Source organism: Alternaria conjuncta (assembly GCF_024043145.1).
Source record: "Alternaria conjuncta strain BMP 0040 chromosome Unknown scaffold_22, whole genome shotgun sequence".
Taxonomy (NCBI): Eukaryota; Fungi; Ascomycota; class Dothideomycetes; order Pleosporales; family Pleosporaceae; genus Alternaria; species Alternaria conjuncta.
In genome coordinates, this window is record NW_026250111.1 from 2,632 (window position 1) to 17,680 (window position 15,049).

Consider the following 15,049-nt stretch of genomic DNA (forward strand, 5'->3'; position numbering starts at 1 on the left):
TTACCTACTACTATACTCTAAGCTATACTTATAGTAGCTCTTATATAACTTAGTAATTAATAATAATAATAACTATAAACTTATAATTAGACTAATAATATAAGTAAGATAGATAATTTAGATAATAAAGTAATACTAATAGCTTATTAATAAGCTTATAATAAAATACGTAACTAGCTAAATAGACTATAGATATATTTAAGATTTTTCTAAAGTATTTAGCTAGCGTATTAAGCTATAGAGAATATATAGTCTTTTTATAGTACTATAAATATATTACTACTAATTCTAGAATTTTCTTAAGCCTTTAAGTAATTATAACTATAATAGAAGTAGTAGTAGTACTTACTTTTAAAAAAGACTATATATAATATAGTAGTACTACTACTACTAAGTATTATCTATATATTATTAGTAGTAATAAATAAGTTAATATAGATTATAAGTCTTTATTATAAATATATAAAAAAGAAAAGTATAAATAGATAGTAAGAGACGTTTAAGTTTAGGCTTAGTTTTAATAGCTTAAAAGTTTATTTATTAGTTATAATATAGTATATTATAGTAAAGTGTTAATATAGAGTAGAGTAATAATACGTAGTTAGTAACTCTATATAGTAATTTTATTATAGGTATATTTTCTAAATATCTTATACTTACTATATATAGCTGTAGAAATTAAAAAAACTCTCTCTATAATATTTGCTATAGATATAGTACTTTAATAATAATAATAATATACTTATAAAGAGTAATAGTAATAAAAGCTTTTTTAGTAGACTTAAAAATAAACTTAAAAGTAGTAATAAGTAAGCTATAGAGCTATAAGGCTATAGAAATGTTAAAATATCTTCTATTTAGAATTTAAAGTAGAAATAAGCTTTCTAAGGTAAATACTAATAGTAATAATAGAAAGCTCTTAGTAGATATTTTAGTAGTAAGAGTAGAGCGTAGAATAATATTAAATAGAAGCTGTTCTCTTAGCTATAGATAAAGTAGGTAGGTAGGTAGAAAACTATAGTAGAGGTAGTGTTAAACTATAGTACTGCGTAAGTAAACTTTAGTTAGTAATAAAGTTAAATTATAGTATAGAGAATAGTAGTTTAGAAGAGATTATATAAAATCTTATATATAGAGAATACTTCTCTTTATTTTATATCTTTCTTAATACCTTTATATATATTTAAAAAATCTACTAATATATCTACTAAATATAAAGAACTTTCTATACTAAACTTTTTTTCTATACTTATAATAGAGGCTTTAGTTCTTATAATAATAATAATAACGTTTAGTATAATAAAAAGTACTACTTTAGTAGTTCTTACTAGTTATATATATAGTATATTTAACTTTCTAGTCTATTCTAAAGAAACTTTAATAAAAAACTTATAGAATATAGCTATAAGAATAGAGCTAAAAAAGAACTTCTATTAGAATAGTATAAAATAGATAAAAGTAATTACTAGTAATAAAAGACGTCTTATAGCTTTATATATTATAGGTATATACTATCTCTTCTAAATAGACCTTTTTTTTAATATTTTAGTAATTATAAAAAAATAGTTTAACTAGCTTAGTATATTAAATAAAAAGCTAGCTAAGATAGTAAATATACTAGTAATCTAAAATAAGCTTAACTTTATTAAGCTTATAAAAAGTAATATTTTTCTTAGCTAAAGAAAAGTAGCGCTTTACTAGCTATAAAAGATAGTATATATATAGTATAGTATTAGACTATACTAATAGACGCGTAATAATAGGTAAAATAGATAGTTAGTATACTAGAGAATTATATAATATAGCTAATATAGCTAGCTTATAAGTAATTATATATAGAATATAAGTTACTAGTATAGGCGTTATATAGATATTATATAAGTATCTTAAGTTAGTTTAGAGGCTTTATACTAGTAGTAAGCTTACTTAGTTTTTTTTTAGTATTACGTAATTATATAAAGCTAGTACTAGTACTAGTTAATAGTCTAGATAGCTATTAGTAATATATAATAAATATAAAGTAGTTAGTTTATTATAATTACGTGCGTAGTAACTATTATATTAGTAGTAATAGTAGTAGTAGTAGTAGTATAAGTATAAGTGTTATAAGTTATAAATCTAGGCTTATATTAGAGATTTTTAAGTTTACTTTTAGAGTCTAATATAGTAACGCGTTATTATATAATTACGTAATTATATAATTTTAAAAAGGTACACTATAAGCTCTATCTCTTAGGCCTAGAGAGAATAATAGAGTATAATATTATAAGATATAACGTAGTAGGCTCTATTTCTAAGGCCTAGAGAGATAAAATAGTATATTATATATAAAGTAAATTCTATAGATAATAATATAATAATAGTACTAAAATTATTAAATCTATAAAATATCTTTTATAGATATTAATTAATTTTATAGATACTTTATAAGTTCTTTAAGTAGTTTTAGAAGCTTTACACTAGTAGTAAGTATACTAGAAGATTTCTTAGAGTTACGTAGTTATAGAAAGTAAGTACTACTAATAGTAAATAATCTAGATAGCTTTTAGTATTATTTAGTAAATATAGAGTAGTTACTTAATTATTATAATATATTAAGTAAGTATTATAAAAGTAGTATAAGTATAAGTCTAATAAGTTATAAAGCTAGATTAATATACAAAACGTCTTACTCTACTATTAAGTTTATTATAGTAATATTCTATTACGTAATCTTATTACTATCTAATAAAATAATTATAAATTTATAAAAAAAAGGTATACTATAAATTTTATTACTTAGGTCTAAAGAAGTTATACTAAACTATAAGTATATTTTCTAGTTTATAGTATTTATAAAATAGCTTATTACTTTTACTATATATTTATTAATAGAAAATAGATAGTAAAGTATAACTTATAGCTATTAATATAAAAAAAGAAAATAGAATAGTAGTTAACTTTTAGAAGTAAAAGCTTTAATCTTTAAATCTAAAAGAAAGTAATATTATAAATATACTTAAGTTCTCTACTTAATATCTAAGTATATAGACCTTTATAGTACTAGTTTATTTAATTAGTTATTATCTTTATTAATAAAAGAAAAAAGGCTTTTTCTAGTTAATAAAGCTTATTTAGTAGTTTTTAATAGTAATATAGTTATTATATAAGTAAGTACTAGTATACTTAAAATAATAAAGAGAAAAGTAATTAAACTAAGAAACTAGAAAGAAAGCTTTCTAAATATATATACTATACGCTTATTTACTTCTAATCTTTTATAACTAAACTACTTTTTAGCTTTTTCTTCTATTTTAGCTCTTTAGCTACTAAGTTTTATAATATAACTTAGATTAATTTAAAATACTTTCTATATTTAGTTACTTAACTTATACTTACTATAAATATACTTTATATTCTAGTTATAGTAACTATAATTATAATTTCTATTTTTTCTCTTTTAGATATATAATATAAGAGATAAACTACTATTATAAATATTATAGTTTAATAGTCTACTTAATTTTTACTTAAATAAAGCTTCTAATAAGTAAACGTATCTAACTAAAATAAAATCTAAAGTAACTCTATATAGAGTTAAGCTACTTTACTTCTAGCTAATAGTAAAAGTATTAACTAGATTTCTTAATATATATAATAATATAAACTCTAAGATATAGACTAGCTAGTAGATAAAGCTTTAATAATATTATATTTCTTCTATCTAATTATATTGCTTCTATTTAGAGTATTATATATATTATATTTTAGAGTATATATAATTCTCTTAAGTCTTAGCTTATAGCTATATAGCTTTAAAATACTAACTTCTATAATTATTATAAATACATATAGCTAATTATATATAGTTTTAATTAAGCTAACTATAGTGTATTCTTTTATATTATCTATAATAACTTTAGAGCTTTATAAGTAGAGTAATAAGTAATTATAATATAGTGTTAGTATATATATCTATTAAGCTACAAGCGTAAAATGTGTTTAGTGTAGCTAGCAAACAGAGTGCAGAGTCGATGCTTACGCCTCTAATTAACGCGGAATGCTACCGAGTCTGCATGCATGCATGCACGCTGCAGCATGTTCAGCTTTCAATTCTCAGCCTATCGCAGCCGTCTTACTAGCAGTGGCGAAATCTAACCTTGAACAGGACCTTCGGTACCCTCACTCTAGAACGCCACTCATTGCCACTCGCTCACCGGTCTTCCGACACATAAGCGAGCGCATAGTCTTAGTGATTCTTTCTTAGCTCAGATTCCCTTCTACCTTAGTTCCGTCTCACTCTGCATACCTAAGTACCTAGGTAGTGAGCGTTAGGGTTCTAGTTTCCGATCTGAATGCAAAGAAGCATAGCGCAATGTCCGAGCACCATACCTAGGTACCAACGGATACCCGAGACTCTTGCGAGGTAACTTACCAGTCGCATCACTTGGCGATGAAGTACGCACAGGTCCTAGACGTGAGCCCAACACTAGGTACCGATCGCGACTTGCCATTCCATCCACAGCGTCGAGCATAACCGATGATTCAAAGGAACACATGTTCCTTCTTCGAAAGATCGCGGACACCAACCTCGCCCTATATGAGCTGGCCATACGAAAGCAATGCGTCCACGAAGCTACGCGTAGCAGTGTTCTTGGAGAACAAAACCCCAACATCCATCGAGCATTGGCAAGAGCAATGCCAGAAGCTCAACATGCTTCTGCAGCTGATGAGTCTCCAGCTGTTCATCGTTGCGAAGTGAATGAAGAGCAATCTTCAGTGGCAGCAGATCAATCACAAGAATCTCCATGGCACAAACCTTACGGAACGAAGCTCGCCGGCGTTACGTCCCAGAACCCCTTGAACGATAGCCCATCGCACACGGATCTTCATAAAGATCTTGTACCGGCCGCGGAGACTTCGCAAGACAATCTAGCAACTCTGCAACCTGATGAACTGGTCCAAGACGACGTCGATCTCGACCTGCTATTCGAACAAGTTCCGTTGAAGTTTCCCCTTCAAGAGGGCGACCATTTGACGGCAGACGAGATCAAGCGATACAGAGACTTGAAGCACCGCTTCTTGGATGACCGTAGGTTTTTCCGATACCTATCTTCTAGAAAGCGTTCTTACACTTGCAGATGCACGAACAACGTCCCTCAACGAGTTCCACTTCAGCGATAATCGCTACATCATTCGGTTGTATCCCGTACGGGTGGATCAAGATCGGCCTGCGCATCACGATCCGGTCAGCTTCGACAACTTGGCGGTATTGTGCGACGAGGTCAGAGCATCGTCATGGCACTCTATGTTTCGAGACTGGGACGCCGTCTTGACTTTCATGCCCTTGGTGCAAGAGAGACTCCTGTGTTGCACTGGGGAACCAGAGCAAAGGCTTGACGCTTGTTGGGATCGTCGGCCACGTGGAACGTTCCTGGACTTCGGATGGACCCGAGAAAACAAAGATATGCCAAAAGCCTGGTCATTTTTTGCCTACTGCAAGCCGGAAGAGTTGTTGACCTGTCTTGTTGAGATCATGGACACGACTGCAGAACTCGAATACCAGCTGGCCGGTAAATGGGTTTACCCAAGGTTCCAGCCATGGAAGCTTATCACGGTAGGCCAGGTTCTCCATGGCCTTTACCGGAAACGCATTCTGGTTGAGCCCCAGTCTCCAGACAAGATCAAGTATATTGAACATGTTCTGCATGTCCTCGCATCTACTGAGCTTCTCAACACCTTCTTCAAAAGCGAGATAATGGATGTTCAAAAGCTTCAATCTAGGCTCACCCAGAAGAGATGGTTGGAGAATTCTTTGTCGGAGATAAAACTCGATGACATGGACGACGTCGATGAAGTCCGATTTCTGCTATCAATGCCTCTATCTGAGCTAGCAGCGCTAGCTTTACGCCCAGAGGACAGTCTGCTACCCCATAATTCTTCCAGGCGAGCAGACGCAGAGGTGTTCAATCCAAGGCATCTTGGCCTGAATCTTCTAGTTGGCGTTGGAGGGTTGAAAGTGGAGTGGACTGAATACCTTCACGAGCACATGACTCTCAACACATCAACGTTGACTGTTTACATTTTCTGGTTCGCGTCACACATCCGCCAAAACTCCATGTTTCAGTAAGTGGTTGTTGCACCATGAGTGTCGTCTTCTAATATTATCAGCATGTACTGTGATCTCTTTGATTGCAGAGCTGATCATGCAGATATTGTCTATCCTATCGTGTCACGAACATCAATGCCATATCGAAAGCAGATACTCAGGTCGTATTCATGGATCTTCCGTGAGCTGGCATCTAGCTCGTCACGCAGAGAGGCATACTACGACCTTCCGCTGCCTTGGTGGCTTGCTCCTCTGCAAAGCGTCCAGCAACAGCGAATACCAACCAAGACTCCAGTCAAAGGCTTGTTTGCAAGGCTAGGCGAAGTTCTTAACGCCATGGCTATGTTGTTTCATCTCAGAAAGCCGCGACCACAGAGGCCGCACGGAACCATCCGCTCGCTTCTCAAAGACAGCACTGGCAGAAAATGCAAGCTACCTATCGACTGTCTTGTACAGTTTAGGCCTTTTGATAACGAACGTACAGAGATTGCGGAGGGTGGACGACCAAGTGAGTTGTACGCTGACGACTCGGACGACGAAGAAAGCCTTGGCGTTACAGACCAGATGTCGTACCAGTTATATCCGGAACTTGCTCCTCGTATCAAGATCTTGATTGAGCATCTAGAGAAGCAGAAGCCGAAAGGGTTCGTCGCCCTGTGGAAGGACCAGAGAGACTCCAGTACCTGGTATACGTTCTGGGCGGCGGTGATCTTTGGGGTCACGGCGTTGGTCCTAGCCGCAGGAAGTTTAGCAGTGTCAGCTGCGCAGACTTGGGCGACATTCAGGGCGCTGGACATGCAGGGTCAAAGATGAGGCGTAGTCAGATTTCTAGAGTGCTACCATCTTTCCAAAGTTTGTAGATAGAAACCGAGCTTAACGCTCTAAAGTTCAGCGACAGCATAAGTTGCAAGTTGATTGACTGTAACAGAATACTTACCCACGATGTTCAACAAGTGTAGACTTATGTATTACTCGTCATAAGGCAAGGCAGAAGAGACGTGAGAATTAATAGGCTAATCAACTATCTACAAGCGAACCTTGCAAGTCTTCGTCCTAGTAACTGACTTGTCGCTTTCACTTGTAGCAACGAGAGTCACTGTAGCTTCCTTCGAACAGTATCCTTGGCAACCAACAGCGACATTGACTGTCTTCTGCTTACCTGCCTTAGCGTAAGCCAACGCGTTAGGGACAGCGACCTTCCAACCAGCGCCTTTGACCTCGGTCTTCAAACGGTAGATATCCGACCCAAGGTAGGCGGACAGATCCTGTGGGTGAGGGTTTGTCGCAAGCGAGGCGGCTTTACCGGTGTTCTTCAGCTCGAAACTGCAGTATAAGCCGTCTGCGGGACTAGTGGCGTTTCCGTTGCTGACAACCTTGCCGGATCCGAGCTCAATGCCATGTTGAGCGGACGTGGTAACATTGGTCGCGGTCGATGCTGCGCCTACGGTGTAGTGCAATACCCCGTTGTCGTCGGTCATCTTCTCGAGGATGTACAAATGCAGGCCGTTCTCGTGATCGATGTGCTCGTATTCTGAGCCAGAGTTTGTACCAGCGTGGAACAAAGCATCGACTAGTTGCCTATAGTCGCCAATGGTCCAGTATCTTGCGGTGCCGTTGGGGAGGAAGAAATCGATCTGGCGCGCATCCTGTGGGTTTGCATCAATCGTCCATTGGAACGGCTGCACGCGATCGCTGTCCTTGGTCTTGCTAATCATGACACCAGAATCTGGGCAGAAAGAGTCAGCACCAAGTCGCTGAACGACCTCAACATTGTAGTTGTTGTAGCCACGTCCGTCGCATAGAGCATCAAGGGACGCATTACATGGGGGCGCAAGGTCGCCGGCAGCGCCAAAGGAAATATTGAATCCCATTAGACTGTCCACCGGATCGACAGAGCGAGCGGTAATCTGCGCGATGACTGGACCAGAAGTGGCGAGACCTGAGCGAGAGATTTGTAAGATCGGAGTTGTATCAATGAGCCCAATCTGGTGCTTGTCTCGCATAGTGTGCAGGGATCCCATTGATGCACCCTGTACAGGAGGAATCTGCCAGCGCGTGTGGGGTCCACCTGGTCCGTTGAAACTGCCTCGGGACAGCATGCTCCATGGGCCGGTGTATGTTCGTCGCGGAGGGTCACTGAAGGGGTTGTTGTAGTTATCTCCGATACCGAGCAAGTGCGATAGTTCGTGAGCAAACGTAGCCATTCCACTCGATTCTCCCTGGGTAGACGAACCGCCACCGGCGTTCGGCCATATCGTAGAGGCTGCAGCCCACGATGACCACTCAACATAACGTGTACTAGCCCAGTTTGGAAGCGAGGAGTTATCCGGTGGTCCAAACTCCTCGGGAACGTCTTCTTTGGAGAGGAACTTCATCTCACCAAATTCCTGCCACGTCGAGGATTCGTCTTGGCCGGCCGAGAGAATGAAGGCCAACTCATACGCGTCTGCCGTCTCATTTCCAACATCAGCACGCCATGCTCCGAGCGCATCGGTCCTAAGATCAACCGAGCATGGCGGTCCTTCGGGGCAAGCGCCCTCATTAAAACCACCCTCTTCATCGTCGATACCATATTGGTAGCTACGCGCCGGCATGCGATAAGGGCCGAACACGGTCAGGTCCACACCATACTTTCCGAACGAGTCGCCCATCCAATACTCGTGGAGTGTGTGACCTTCGTTGAGCTCGCTGGGTACGTTGAGAAGATCGTGGTAGAACTTGGGCACATCATCACGGCTCAAGCCAGCGGCAAGTGGTTGCGGGTTACCGAAGATATCCGAGTTGGCCGGCAGCGTGACGACGAACGGAGAGTCCGGGTAATCTATTGTCACCAAAGCGATGTTGAAATTTCGATCTCTGCCCTTGCGTGCTGGATCAGCCCAGTTGGTCGTGGGTGGCGCAGCATAATCTAACCAAAGCTTTAGTAACCTTTTCCACTTGCGTTGTCATGCTTAGACGTACCATCCCAAGTCATGTTGTCTGGATTGACCCAATTTTGGGGGTCAATGGGCGCGAACGGATTCACAGGCGCGCTCTGGCGACGCACCACAGCAGCTGCCGCAAACTCAAGCATCGTGCTCAAGATGATAGCCATTGAGGCGCGATGCGGGCTTCGAATCGCCATCTTTCACCACAAAGCTTTGTGAGGCAGACGTGCGAGCGACAGATAGGGCGTAAGAACCGGAGGTGAGAGGGACCCTTGAAGTATGTAACGAGAACTCGGACCTGCATCATCAAGATTGAGTTGCCTACCCATGATGCCGACTACGTATGGCAAGACGGATATCAAAGTAAAGTGCATATGCGGCTGCCTCTTCCAGCTAGGTCAGCCCGTTCCACCGTCTTGGCACGCGGGCACCTGCTGTTCCCAGTGTGCGAGGCTGGGGTGGACGATAACGGCGTCGCTTGGTCCTGCACTTTCGTCGATCTGATGGATAATTGCGTCCAATGCGACGGCTACGTACTTGACGCAAGCTTTGGTGGTGCCGTGAACCTTGGTACGCTGGCTGCGAAAGCTTGTCCGCACCGACCACGGCGATCCCTTCCGCCCCGCTCGAGGCTTGCCGGAAAGCAACAGTGGTTTTATCGTATCGCGGACGACAGTTGATAGCACGGGTATAGCTCGGCCACTTAATTCTGAGATAACGGGCGCGCCAGATGTTGTGGTTGCTTTCTCATGCTACGACGTCATTATGCGCATGCCTCGACATCCTTTCGTGCTTTGGCAGTAACACGGCTACAAAACGCTGTCCAACTCTAATTTGTATCAACCGAGAAGTTTCCGGCGCTTTGATCATGCCTACATAGCTGACGTGAGACAACTGCAGCGCAGCGATGTACGGTGCGTCTGGCAAATTTCCGATGTAACTCCTTGCATGTCAATAATAGAGGAGGGCCATGGGCTGGGAAAAGAGGGTTGCTTTGTGTTCCCAGACTCCGGCTCGCATGTTTGATCCCATGAATGGCACATTCTCACGATACTGTTGATATCATGGGTTTCCCTACATCGCGATTAGACCTACCTCCCAATGTGTACAGCGACTGACTATGATTAGCCAGCATTACGTGGATGTGACAACCTTACACGTGGGAACATAGATATATGCACACGAAGTCTTGTTATGTATTGTTTCGCCTCCAACGCAACATAGGCCCTCTTGGTTATCAACCGATGGATAGACGATGCTCAATTCACCCCAGACGTCCCTTACCGCCCCCATATTTCCCCTCCGGGCCCTCGAGATGAGCATCCAGAACTGCCGAAGTACCGCTGAGTACACTCTTGATGGCTTCAGGCAGTAGCCTACTAAGCTCGTCTGCAGTGGATGCATGCGCAGCCCAAATCTGGCCACCACTTGCCGCCTTGGCGATGCCTGAGTAGTCTGGAGTTGGCGCAAAACTGATATTGAGCTCCTCGTTGCTGACTTTAGAACCCTCTCCATCAGGGTGTACCAGTAGCATGGATCGTCGCGGAGCGTTCCAGCCCTTGTTGTTGAGGACGACCGTAAGGATGGGAATGTTGTAGCGCTGCGCAATCCAGTATACTGACCCGGGAACGGAAAATAGATAGGTACCGTCCCCAACAATCTGACACACAAATTGCTTCTTTCCTTCGGTATCAGTCGCAAGCTTGACGCCAAGCGCACCACCTCCAGACCATCCCAGTCCGCCACCACCGCAGTTTATCCATGAGCCAGGAAGCGTAGCCTGAATCTGGTCCGCAACAAAGCCGGTCTGTGTAACGGCCTCTATAGCCCAGATGGTGTCATTAGGGCAGAGTTTCTTGAGTTGAGAACAAAGGTATGGAGTGCTGAAATGGCCCTTCTCGTCAACCTTGGCTTCGCCGGCAATACCTTCGAGTTTCTTCTTATGCGACTCTTGTAACGCTGTCCACCGTTGATCGAAGAGCTGAGAAGAGATTTTCTCTTTCAGTTGCGATTCAAGATATTCGTTGAGCTGCGTCAGAGAGGTATAAGAGTCGGCTCTGTAGCGTTGTGTAGCGTTAAGGTAGAAGACAGGCATCTGTTGTTTTAGGGGGTCGACATCGACGTGGAAGATCTTGGCATTCTCCTTGGGATGGCACTGTGTGTTGATCCAGGGCACGTCGCAGTCGAGGACCAGGATGACGTCGGCTGTCTTGATGGCAGGGTCGTTGCCGTACCGTAGGCCGAGCCAAGCTGGGTGATTTGCGGGGAAACACATGTCACTTCCTCCGGTGTCCAGTACACGAAGGCCCTTGACGTTGTCAGCCACCCGCACGAGTTCTTGCACAGCAGCGTGATTTCGCCCCGAGTATCCGGTGATGATGAGAGGCTCCTGAGCGTTCACCAAGGCCTCGGCAATCGTCTTGACACCCTTGGGAGGAAGAGCGGCGGGTTCGACGGGATGCCAGAAGTCCATCTCCAGCTTGTATGGGGTCAAGTCCTCTTCCATGGGCTCGCGCGCGCCATAGAGATAGACAGGCCCCTTGGGATCGCTCATGGCAAACGAGAGAGCCCGATTGACCATCTGTTTGACATTCTTACCCGACTTGATCTCGCCCGTGTACCTGCAGTACTGGGCGACAATCTGCTTCTGGTCCGGCACGTCTTGTATCCAGTGGATGTATTCTGTCCGGCTGCCGCGCATCTCGCCCTCGATGGTGAAGGGCGACAGGCCGGCGAAGATGAGGACGGGTGCGCGACCGCACGAGGCGTTGTGTACGGCGGCTCCGAGGCCTTGGGTTCCGACGTCGACGTGCACGATGACACATTGGGGTTTGCCCGTCAGTCTGGCATATCCGTCCGCCATGGAAAGGGCGACCATCTAGACGCGTCAGTCGCTGGCCGTATTGAAGTGCGTCTCGGGTACCTACCTCGTTCGGACATGTGATGATCTTGGGGAATTGGCCCTTCTTCTCATTCTGGCCTTTGACGATGGCTTCGATGATCGAGGGATGGTCGGATCCAAGGTTGACGAAGACGTGACTGACGCCGTACTCCCAGAGCGCCTCGAAGAAGGCAAAGGACGCCGTGTAGCTGGCGGTAGTCAGTACATGATACGCCTGTGTATGCTGGCGTCGTACTCACACCATCTTGTCTGCCGTGTGCTATATTATCTGTCGTGTGTCCGGACTGACTTGAGGGCAGGTGCGCACAAGTCCGATGACGGCGTGCGTCGGAGAATTGAATGCCCCATCGCTCCTGCTGCTATCGTGGGATGGGTACGGAATGGGCAGCGGCCCCACCAGAGCGCGGGGAAGCTTTGCTGTCGCGGTTGGGGTTTACGGCAGGCCGACTCGTCATCGGCATCCTGAGGTGCGGCAGCGGCTGTTGACGGGACCATCAGACCCGCATCGCATCTCAGTTGACAGTCGCGTCGACGTCATCTCATCAATCGCTGAGCACTGGCGACATATTTGCGACGGCGCAACGCGTATAAACTGTGGCAGATGAAGGAGCTCGCCCTGTCGCGCCTGCACGCTATCCATCGCGTCGCGGCATGGTTCCGCCGTGCGGAAAAGCCACTTCGTGACCAAGACACTCCCCATCTGCTTGCACTTCAACACTCGCCAGGGCTATGACGGTCTTGCCCAAATTTGTAATGTCTGCACAATCACTGCAGGAGGCCGACGCCGCGAGGCATCCGTGTCAAACGCGTTTCATCCCACGCACGCGTATAGAAAGTCAGGTAGGCCCAGCTTCACCTTGATCGTTCCCAAAGATCCTTGGTCACTCATCTAGACTCTGTAAAATGCGTTTCCATCTCGTTTGCCTTCTATCATTTGCTCGCTCAACAGTCCTTGCATATCATCCCGAAGAATGCCCATCCAATTCGACACGCCACATTCAGTACCCGACATGCCTTGGGCTGCCGGGGGTCTATCTCGTCAAAGCAAGCGAAGGGAAGGGCCTGGGTGTTTTTGCAGCTCATGACATGGACATAGGCGACATTGTCATGCGCGAGACGCCCGTCCTCAAAATTCGTTTGCCAAAGCTGGCGAAGGGGAGCCCATACCCCATGGCAGCTGTCGCTATGCTACTCCAAGAGCAATTTGGCACCCTATCGCTAGAGTCACAAGAGGAGGTCCTTTCTTTAGCACATGAAACGAACGCTGTAGACAGCAAACCTCAAGATACTCTGGGCACCATCTTTCGCAACAATGCCTACAACACCGGCGATCAGGTTGGCCTCTTCCCCAAGATCGCTCGCATCAACCACTCATGCCGGCCAAACACAAGCTACTACTGGAGCGAAAAGTTAAACAAGCGCATCGTCTACGCGACACGCAAGATCAAAGCAGGAGAAGAATTTTTTGTGTCTTACATCTCCCTGTTGCTCAGTCGGGAAGATCGCCAAAAGCAGCTCGATCGATATGGCTTCCAGTGCCACTGTGAAGCATGTGCACACGAGCGAGCCGCTCAGATAGCTAGCGACAATCGCCGCATCACCATCAAAAACGCCTTCTCCAAGTTCGAACCGCAAATGGTGCTGACGGCGCCACAATCCAAGGCCGGGAAGCGTCAGGCGCGAAAGGACGCTGAGGTGAGCGTTCAACTTGCAGGACTAGTAGAGGAGGAAGGACTTGCCGACTACTATGCCAAAGCCTACAGAATTGCCGCTATAAGCAATGCCAGAGTGGAAGATTGGGCGACCGCTGCAAGATGGGCGAACCGAGCCTACGAAATACGTTACATGGAGGATCCGGACTCGAAGAGCACATTGGAGTTGCACCACCTCACCAGCACGTTCATCTCAAACTGGGAGACAGAGCTGCGAAGTCGTGATTCAACATGAGATTCTACAAGCGGCTTTGACACTCGTGTCGCATTGCCCTGCATACGAAGCGGAGGATTGGCCGTTCCAGACCTGCGGTTCGCACATGCGGCCCTGTTCACCCGGTCGCCCGCTTATTAGCCTAATGCATCACCACGCCTCTGCATCTTCGCATTACAACAAACGTATCTTCACCTAACAATCATCACGATCATTCATAACAATCCAGCAACATGAGTCTATCGCAGATTACGCCCAGCATGTCCAAGCAGAGACTCATCGACCGCGACGAGCGAACTCGCAAAAAGCCAATGCGCATCCTGGTTCTGGGCATGTGTCGTACGGGAACGACCACTATCGCAGTCGCACTCCGTAAACTTGGCTATACCTCGCATCAGATGCGCGATGTGCTCGCCAAACCGTCTGAACTCGCGCTGTGGGAAGAAGCTGTCAACGTCACCCTGCTACCGCCCCAAGATCGGCCTTCAAACCAACAGAAGATGGAACCGTATGGCATGGAAGAGTTTGATAAACTATTGGCCGACTACGATGTCGTTATGGACCTACCCGGTTGTGTGTTTGCATCGGAACTGGTGAAGGCCTACCCAGACGCCAAGGTCATCCTGACAAAGAGGAGGTACGAAGACTGGGAACAGAGCATGCAAGACAGTATATGGTGTCTTGATACCTGGCGGCTATTCACTCTCTGTCGTCAACTCAACATCACACAATTGGCCCCATTAATGCGACTGGTGCATTCCATATTCCAGGTGCACAACGGTAACAACTACGGTGGCCCGGCAGCAAGATCCGCATTCGACCAGCATTACGACACTGTTCGCTCGTTGGTACCTCGAAGTCAATTACTGGAGCTCGATACTGACGGAGAACTGAAATGGGAGCCCCTCTGCGATTTCCTGGGCAAGACGGTACCGAAGGAGGGTTTTCCGAAAACGAGCGAAGACAAGGCCATGCGCAAAGGTCTTGAGAATGCATGGTGGGGCATGGTCCAATATTTCGTAATGCTGATCCTTCTTCCGGGGCTTGTCGTGTTTGGATCTGCTATGTTGTACACATACGCGGATGAGGTGAGGGCGTATCGAGATGGTTGGTTAATGGTGGCAAAGAAGTACATGGAAACGGGAGAACTGTAACATACTGTGAGAGCTTGATGGCATTTGGCCGATCTCGTAATCCTCTTATATT

At 44.0% G+C, this 15,049-nt stretch overlaps 5 protein-coding genes across 5 annotated transcripts; 3 read left to right on the forward strand and 2 right to left on the reverse strand.

Annotated features, from left to right (window-relative positions):
- Positions 1-4,787: 4,787 nt before the first annotated feature.
- J4E85_010219 (uncharacterized protein) lies at positions 4,788-6,901 on the forward strand (the record flags this gene model as incomplete). The annotated part of the gene is made up of 4 exons (XM_051474432.1): positions 4,788-4,821; positions 4,877-5,071; positions 5,100-5,900; positions 6,300-6,901. 4 exons carry the CDS (start codon positions 4,788-4,790, stop codon positions 6,899-6,901), a joined length of 1,632 nt encoding a protein of 543 aa, XP_051321622.1.
- A 212-nt stretch (positions 6,902-7,113) lies between these two features.
- Positions 7,114-9,182, reverse strand: J4E85_010220 (uncharacterized protein; the record flags this gene model as incomplete). Its single annotated transcript, XM_051474433.1, has 2 exons — positions 7,114-8,996; positions 9,050-9,182. 2 exons carry the CDS (start codon positions 9,180-9,182, stop codon positions 7,114-7,116), a joined length of 2,016 nt encoding a protein of 671 aa, XP_051321623.1.
- A 1,097-nt stretch (positions 9,183-10,279) lies between these two features.
- J4E85_010221 (uncharacterized protein) lies at positions 10,280-12,161 on the reverse strand (the record flags this gene model as incomplete). The annotated part of the gene is made up of 3 exons (XM_051474434.1): positions 10,280-11,893; positions 11,943-12,105; positions 12,157-12,161. 3 exons carry the CDS (start codon positions 12,159-12,161, stop codon positions 10,280-10,282), a joined length of 1,782 nt encoding a protein of 593 aa, XP_051321624.1.
- Positions 12,162-13,003: 842 nt separating this feature from the next.
- J4E85_010222 (uncharacterized protein) lies at positions 13,004-13,864 on the forward strand (the record flags this gene model as incomplete). Its single annotated transcript, XM_051474435.1, has 1 exon — positions 13,004-13,864. The coding sequence occupies one exon, from the start codon at positions 13,004-13,006 to the stop codon at positions 13,862-13,864; it is 861 nt and encodes a 286-aa protein (XP_051321625.1).
- A 212-nt stretch (positions 13,865-14,076) lies between these two features.
- Positions 14,077-14,997, forward strand: J4E85_010223 (uncharacterized protein; the record flags this gene model as incomplete). Its single annotated transcript, XM_051474436.1, has 1 exon — positions 14,077-14,997. One exon carries the CDS (start codon positions 14,077-14,079, stop codon positions 14,995-14,997), a length of 921 nt encoding a protein of 306 aa, XP_051321626.1.
- Positions 14,998-15,049: the final 52 nt, after the last annotated feature.